Source organism: Oryctolagus cuniculus, chromosome 6 (genome assembly GCF_051225735.1).
Source record: "Oryctolagus cuniculus isolate XC-2025 breed Fujian yellow rabbit chromosome 6, ASM5122573v1, whole genome shotgun sequence".
Taxonomy (NCBI): Eukaryota; Metazoa; Chordata; class Mammalia; order Lagomorpha; family Leporidae; genus Oryctolagus; species Oryctolagus cuniculus.
Genome location: NC_142872.1, coordinates 159,912,682 through 159,921,070, shown reverse-complemented (window position 1 = coordinate 159,921,070; position 8,389 = coordinate 159,912,682). Strand labels below are relative to the sequence as shown.

General features: G+C 50.2%; 1 protein-coding gene across 1 annotated transcript; it reads right to left on the bottom strand.

The window, feature by feature from the left end:
• Positions 1–6,346: 6,346 nt before the first annotated feature.
• On the bottom strand, positions 6,347–8,115 carry LOC100357982 (uncharacterized). The gene has a single exon (XM_008255932.5). The coding sequence runs from the start codon at positions 8,069–8,071 to the stop codon at positions 6,926–6,928; it is 1,146 nt and encodes a 381-aa protein (XP_008254154.4). The 5' UTR covers positions 8,072–8,115; the 3' UTR covers positions 6,347–6,925.
• Positions 8,116–8,389: the final 274 nt, after the last annotated feature.

Below are 8,389 nucleotides of genomic sequence, written 5' to 3'. Positions count from 1 at the left end.
CCATCTTAGTCTATTCAAGGCTGCTGTACCAAAGATATCATGAACTGGAAGCTAATGAACAACAGAAATTTCTCTCTCACAGTTATGGAAGCCAAGAGACCCAGGTTCGAGTCCAGACTGACGTCTGGTGAGTGCCTGCTTCCTGGCCCCGTGGGTGGAGCTTCCCAGCTATGTCCTCACATGATCCAAAGGGCCTGGCCTCCCTGGGGTCTCTTTGATAAAGGCACCAGTCCCATGCGTGAGGGCACCAGCCTCATGACCCAACCCCTCCAAAGGCTCTACTTTCCAATGCAGGCCCCTCGGGGTTAGGATTCAACACCTGCATTTGCAGGGTGTGTGTACCCAGACCATGGCTCTGTTCCATTGCCTGTGATGCTGGGTAGCATTTATTCTTTTCGCTGGCTGATGTGTGCCTACAGCACTTTGAACCTTTCAAACTGTGAACCATATCCCATTGATTTCTGAATTTCTGGTACCTGTTCCAAAGTTCATTCAACCCGGCAACGTACTCTGCAGAAGTTTGCCTGTAGCTTTTGTTCGACTGTTTCTTGCTTGTTGTGTGTGTGTCTGTGTGTGTTTTATTGGGGAGCATGCACTTGATTGGGCTGTGCCTATAACTCACTAGCTGTTCGATAGTTTAAATACTGATACTGGCTGGATAAATGGATATATTTTACCCTCACCATCCTGATAAAGTGAGTATAATTACTTCATTTGGTAGATAAGGAAACCAGTGGTCAGAGTGGATCATTCAGCTCTCACCTACTTTCTGAGTGTGGAGCGAAAGGCGTTTTGTCTAGCTCAAAGCCCAAATGCTTTCCCCATTTTGTGTTTCACTTTTTAAGCAGCCTGGTATTAAATACTTGGGGACTAACTAACTCAAGTCTTATTTTAAAACATCATAGCATACAGCAAAGAAAAGCCAAGTGAACCTGTGCACAGAGGCGAGTTCCTATCTTACCTGCCGCCAGGCAGCAGCTCACCTTTCGAGGTACGTTCAGGCAAATCATACCGTATTCACCAAGCGTGAGGCATTCATGTACAACTGGAAAACCACAGAATCAGAGCTAACACTCCCCCCATCCCGATCCTGTGCTGATTGCTTCACATGCATGCTAACTGAGAAGTATGAGCTTGACGAGGGTTTCATGCAAACGTTGGGGGATTGACTGTGTCCCTACCACCACCCCAGATTCCAATGCTGGAGTCCTAACTCCAGAGCTGCTGTATCTGGAGACAGGATGTCGAACGCAGTAATTAAATTTGAGTGAGGTCGTGAAAGTGAAGGGCCCGCCCTGTAGGAACATTGCTCCTATAGGCTGTCCCCATCATCTCTGGCTTCCAGCCTCCTCAACCGAAAGAAGATAAATTTCGGTTATTTAGGTCATGAAGTCATCGGTTGACTGAGCTAACTGGTATGCGCAGTAACCTTGCCCAAGAGACGCATTGTCAATCCAAGACTTAGCCAAGAGTGATCTGTAACATAGGCACTGGCAGGCTTAGTTCATCAGAGTTGCTCTGGCAAGATACCTTGGCCTGGTAACTCATCAATGATAGTTATCCTGTATTGTTCTGCAGGCTGGGATGTCACAGTCCAAGTCACCAGCAGATCTGGTGTCTGATGAGGGCCTGTTCCTCCTCCCCCTGTGCCTTCACACGGTGGAAGAAACAGTGTCTCACTCTTCACTTTCTGCAGGGGTCCTAATCCCGCTCATGATGACAGAGCTTTCGTGACTTACTTGCCTCCTGAGGGCTCCACCTCTTAATACAACCACATTGGGTATTAAGTTCCAGCACAGGGGTTTTCAGGGATAGCAATATTCAGATACCAGCGCTAGCTAGGAAGGAGTGGATATCCGGTCTCGGGTGCTTGTACTCCACAATAAATATGGCCCATCAGTCCTTTAAGAGGAGGGTGTAAAAGTGATTCTGAGAATACAGCAGCCTTGCCTCAGTTTTCCAGTGTGTTTACGAGTGATGCATTCTCTTTAGTTCCCGAGTTCTTGTTCTGTAAAATCAGGGACGTGGAGCAGAAGGGTGCTGTGGTCTGGATGTTAGTTTGGATGTTGAATGTACCCCCAAAAAGTCTGTGTGCTAAAGATTTGGTCCTTAAACTCTGACGTTAGTGGCACTCAGAGAGTGGAGACTGAATCCAGTCATGGTGTCTGAAGGTGGGGCCTTTGGCACATTGAGCTTGGATTGCATCATTGGGATAGAGACCCCATGAGCACATCCTGGAGCTCTGTGGGGGACCACATGGACATAGACACACACACACCCTGTCGCTCCCCCTCTTCGTGGAGGAACGACACAGGACCCTGCGCTGTTCTTTCGTCTGCTCGGCCCTCCCCGGGTTTGCTGCTGGTTCTTCCCGGGTTGGCTACTATCCCTTCCACCTCCGTGGAAGGGCAGTTCCCCCTGGCCACATTCCCCACTTCCGCAGGGGAGCGGCACACCGCCGGCCGGCTCTTCTCGGGGGCTGCACAGGTGTTCCCCTTAGATGTTCCCCATAGATGTTCCTGGTGCATGCCGTCTCTCTCCTCCTTTATAGTCCTCCTCCGCCAATCCTAACTCGGCTGCCCACACGCCGAGTACGCTGCTCTCCTCCAATCAATAGCAAGTCCTACAGTTTATTAGTTGAACTGGAGGCAGCTGTGCGGAAGCTGTTTACTTCTCTCCCAGCGCCATATTGTGGGAGAGCAGATGCATAGAATAGGTCTTAATTCCAGTAACTCAGTCTAGTCCAGTTGCTCCCCACACACCCTGTCTCTTGCTGTGTGATGCTCTGTGCCGCCCCGGGCCTCTGCCAGCAAGACCGACATCACCAAAGGCTGACAAGGGCTGCCTGGTTTTGGACTGTGGACTTCCAGAACCATGAGCCCAGATGAACTTCTTTTCTTTATAAAATTAGGCTGACCCAGCTATTTCATTGGAGTAAAACAAACAAACAAAAAAACAAAAAAACTGACTAACCCAAAGGCCTGGAGGGTCTTGTTCACATGTGGGAGTTTATGGGAGGTCAGGTCATCCTAATTTTCAAGGAAATTAACATACTCAAGCCTGCATGTTAATACAAGTAGGGAACTTTGAGTCTCAACACACCTTGCAACAAAGCCAGAAGGTCTGGGCATGAGACTTGGCACCCTCGTATTTGAAAGCCCCTACGCTGTTACAATGTGTGGTTAGGTTCTCACACCCAATAAAAACCACAGCCTGAGAGTACCAAGCTTTGGGCTCCCTGCAGGCCTTGCACGTGCTCCCTCTCTGCTGGTAACGCAGGCATCGCCACATTTCTTTCCCCACAGCTTCCCCACATGACCTGTCTCTTCCCTGTCCTAAAAAACCAGTTCCTGGTTAAGAGACAGAAAAGCTTCGCAGAGGGTAGAGAACCTGCTCCACACCTCTCTCTTTCCCAGTCCCTGGCGTGGAACAGTGTGCGCATCAGGTGTCAGCAAATCAATAGTATGTGACTTTAGATAAATTAGTTCAGCTCTCTGCATCTGTTGACTCATCCATGAGGAACTCTCGCAATTCTGACACTCAGGAATTCAATAAAAATGTAGCTTTTTGTCCGAACATGAAAGTATATAATGTGAAAATTTCACCTGCGCTTGTAGGAAATTGTTCAATTAAAAAGCTGTTAAAAGGCACATGCTCTACAATGGAGTCACTTGGGTGCTGACTACAGGAGGAGGCTGTGGGACATCTGTATTCAGTGTTGGCTCTCTGAGGAAGACGGGGAGCTGGTCAGAGGCTCGGACTGTCCACTGTCAAGTGAGAAAGTCAGCTGGGGAGAGCTCTGGCTGGGGCTGCATTGTCTCTGTTTTGTCTTGCACGGTTTCCCTGGCAGTATGGAGCACTTACTGCCTATAATTATTTAATTACCGTTGTCTATTCCTGTTGACAAACTAAAAGTCAAGTCGTTTTTGGTACAAATAGAGTTAATGAGATAAACAGGAAATTAGGAAGTCGACAAAGCCATTCACATTTCCCGTAATGAATTCTGATTAAAAAGCTCTAACCGACTTGTTAGTGTCTCTTAATTGTGTGTGCTCTCTGCGTTTGTCTTGTACCCTCTCCCTTGCCTACCAGTGCTAAGGGAGAACCAGGCATGTATCTGTCATGATGCCAGGGAGGCTTTGCAGCAGTCACAGAATGCTGGGGCCACTAGATGGCCAGCAGCTTTGCTGCGTGAGCGCGTGACTTGAGACTGGGCGGAGAAAACTCTGCAAGGGCTCTAACCCTGCATCCCTGGCCTGGGCCGCTCTGCGGACAAGCCAGCTCCTCTTAGGTAGTCTTTGTCTCTATCAGTGGTGCTCTGGACCCTGGGAGGAGGAGTTGACAGCCCCCAGGTTCCAGATTAAATCCGCACAGCCTCCATCCTTCCTCCTCTCACCACATCCTCTAACCCGGGACTTCCTTTCTCTGGTCTCTTTGGTCTGTGTTTCTCCACAGGCTCCTTTCCCTCTGTATAAAAATGGGTGAGTTTCCATCTTCAAGAAATCCATTTGAAGTAACTCAAACTGCCTTTTTTTTTTTTTTTTTTTTACAGGCAGAGTGGACAGTGAGAGAGAGAGACAGAGAGAAAGGTCTTCCTTTTTGCCGTTGGTTCACCCTCCAATGGCTGCCGTGGCCGGCGCGCTACGGCTGGCGCACCGCGCTGATCCGATGGCAGGAGCCAGGTGCTTCTCCTGGTCTCCCATGGGGTGCAGGGCCCAAGCACTTGGGCCATCCTCCACTGCACTCCCTGGCCACAGCAGAGAGCTGGACTGGAAGAGGGGCAACCGGGACAGAATCCGGCGCCCCAACCGGGACTAGAACCCGGTGTGCCGGCGCCGCAAGGCAGAGGATTAGCCTCGTGAGCCACGGCGCCGGCCAAACTGCCTCTTCTTGATTACAGGGTAGCTGAGAGAAAATTATAGACTCCCCCGCGCTATTCAGGAAGGAGTGGGAGATCTGAACATCGGAATGGCTTAACACAGAGTCGGTCTGTGGCCCAGGAGATGTTCCTGGGCCAGCGTCCTCCATGGCGCCTCAGCTGGGCCTTGCTTCTAGCTCAACTGTCACCACAGAAGTTCAAGAGGAGGTGCAGAAAAGCAATGGCATACATTCAATGTACTTTAAAACCACAAGCCAAACCCTCTCCTAAATAAAGACTTCAATGAGTAGTAAGTAGAAAAACCACTATTCCTCAGGAGTAGAGACAAGGGCTATAAATAATATCAAATCTCGAAATGTCGATTTTGCTCATATATTTTTTTTTATTTTTTGACAGGCAGAGTGGACAGTGAGAGCAAGAGACAGAGAGAAAGGTCTTCCCTTGCCGTTGGTTCACCCTCCAATGGCCGCTGCGGCCGGCGCACCGCGCTGATCCGATGGCAGGAGCCAGGAGCCAGGTGCTTCTCCTGGTCTCCCATGGGGTGCAGGGCCCAAGCACCCGGGCCATCCTCCACTGCACTCCCGGGCCACAGCAGAGAGCTGGCCTGGAAGAGGGGCAACCGGGACAGAATCCGGCGCCCCGACCGGAACTAGAACCCGGTGTGCCAGCGCCGCTAGGCGGAGGATTAGCCTAGTGAGCCGCGGCGCCGGCTAATGTTTATATTTTTGGGACTGGCTTATTTCACTAAGCATAATGGTCTCCAGTTTCATCCATTGTGTTGCAAATGTCAGGATTGCATTCTATTTTATGGCTGAGTAGTATTCCATCATGTATGTATACCACGATTTTATCGAGTCATCAGTTGATGGACATCTGGGTTGATTCTGCATCTTAGCTATTGTGAGTTGAGCTGCTATAAACCTAGGGGGACAATTCCCAGCCATCCCACTACTGGGAATTTACCTAATGGAAGTGAAACCAGCGTATGAAAGAATGGAGTGATACTTGACAATGCAAAAACACTTCTGCTTGTGGTTACTTGACAGGCCATTTACTTAAATGCAATTAGCTGTATGATTGAGAGGTATGCTTCATGAGTATTGATTAAACACCTGTCAAGCCTTCAGAGTCTTTTGGGACACTAAAGCTGTAAATAAGGAGTCAGAGTCTAGTCCCCAGGTCTACCAAAGATGGCTGATTTGGAAACGTCCGTGGACTTCAGTGGGGTTGATCTTGTAATAGCAAACATACAAGGTAACTTTCAAGCACTGCAGAGGGAGGAGCCATCCGGAGGCTCAGGAGTAGTCCCAGGGCAGTGACTTTCCTGCTGGCAGGTGATGTTTAAAAGCAGATTAAGTGCAGGGCATTGCCCCACAAAAGCAGGAACATGTGAAAGAACATTCCTGCTGCGGTGCAGTGGTAGTGAGACACTCACAGGCCCAGAAAGCGGAGTGAGCAGAACTGCACTTTCTTTTTTCTTTTTTTTTTTTTTTTTTTGCATTGCACTTTTTAATTGCATGGGTAGTTTTAAATAAATGGAGAAAGCACCTTCCAGAAGCTAAACTAGTAGGAAAAGATTCAATCAAGCATTTACATAGTAAATTTCTGTAATTTTACAAAAGATTCTTGATCTTTACTTGAAGCCCCCTCAGGTAGGTGTTCTCTGCTTGCAGAAGCAAACTAAAGGACCTAAAGTCAGAGGCAAGCCTGGGATGCTGAGAAGGGGAGAGAGAAACGACACAGGGCCATTCCAAAGTTCCATGTCTACTTTAGGACACTTGTCCATTAATGACTTAAATAAGGATTGTAGGGCAAGCTACCGCCCTTAAAACCTCCAAAGCTGTAGTTCAGAATTATGTATCTGAATACCTTGGACTGCTGAATGTCAAAAGACAGTACTTGGGCTCATCTATGAGATTGAACAAATACTTTAGAGGAGTTCTCTACGCCCTCTACTTTGGCTTTCTGAATGAAGCACAGACGGGCTCTGCTATCCTCCAGGCAGTGGAATAGTTAGGGGGAAGGGGAACAGTATTAGATCATTTCTTAGACACTGATCAGCTGGGGAAAGAGTTCATTGGCAAAAGTGTCCTCCCAAGAATGGTTTACACCAAGGGGAGAGGACATGGCGCTGAAGGGGGAAGGGGCGCCCTCGTATCCACAGTCACCATACGCATCCAACAGGCAGGAAGATGGCTTCAGGCAGTGGCTGGATGAAAGCAGGTTTGAGATACCCAGCTCTGGAATGAAGTCATCTTCTCTAGGTTCTTCCTTCACTGAGACAATGAATTCGGGGTGATCATTTTGTGAGGGGCTGAGAGGTGCTTCCTCGATTTTCACTACCACATTTGGTTGGCTCTCTGTCTCAGAGGGTATCTCTAAGACTAGAGGCTTGGTATAGACGTGGTCAAAACGAATTAGTTCATTAATGGCTTCCAGCTTAGCTGATGACGTCCCCACTGACAGAGAAAGGGAGGCTGGTAAGGAACTGGGTTCTTCTGGGTAGACCTCTGGGAGCTCCTGCAGGCTGGCAGTTTCTGGGGAAGGACATTTGAAGAACATGACTGGGTCCAAGTTGTCCAGAATGCCCAACAGGATATCAGACTCAGAGTCTGAAGAGTCAGCGCCGTCAGAATCCACAGGGAGATGTGGTGGAGGGGTGACAGCTGGGCCTGCACCTGCTGCGGACTCAGCAGACCCGGTCAGTGGCCTCGCTCCATTCCCCTTGGCCTCCACCTCTGCCTCCTCTTCAGTAACCACGGCATCCATCCCCAAGCGTTGTCTTAACTCCTGGTTCTCAATGACAAGGCCATGAGTTTTCTCTCGTAAAAGCTGGTTTTCTAGTAGAAGTTTTTGGTTCTCTTCTTCCAAATCCACGACTTGCTGTTCCAGCTCGCTCATCCGAGCCTTCTTTCGATCTCGGGCGGTCTGAGCTGCCACTCTGTTTTTCAGTTTCCTCCTCAGCGCCTTCTCCTCGGGGCTCAGGTGCGTGAGGCGCTGTCGCTTGCGCGCCTTGGGGGGCCCCTCGCCCGCCGCCTCCGGGCTGGCCCCTCGCTGGCCCGGTACCATGAGCGGCAGAGCCCTGCCGATCGGGGCTCCGGCGGCGGCGGCGGCGGCGGCGGGCTGACCCGGCAGAAGCAGTACTTTGGGGACCCCGGCGGCCGGACTCGGCGCGGCTGCCACCACCACCATGGCCCCGGACTGTCTACGCGAGTGCGCGCCGCCGCCGCCGCCGCCCAGCCCAGAACTGCACTTTCAAAATCCAAGTGGAAGCTCACAACGTCTACCCAGGTGCCTGGAGGGCTGGCATGGAGCGTGGGAGCATGACCTGCCTTGCCAGGTCCTTCACAAATGCCGTCCTTTGAATGTTCCCACAAGAACACCTGAGGCTCCCCACACCCTTTGCCTTAGTCTATGACAAAATACCCAGGCTTGGCCATTAACAAAGACGAGTGGTTTACTCAGCCAGGGTTCTGGAGACTACGAGGTTTAAGAGCCCAGTGCCAACGT

Bases quoted from the DNA above. Each gene is read 5' to 3' on its own strand.
- LOC100357982 (XM_008255932.5), bottom strand. From the start codon at position 8,071: ATGGTGGTGGTGGCAGCCGCGCCGAGTCCGGCCGCCGGGGTCCCCAAA.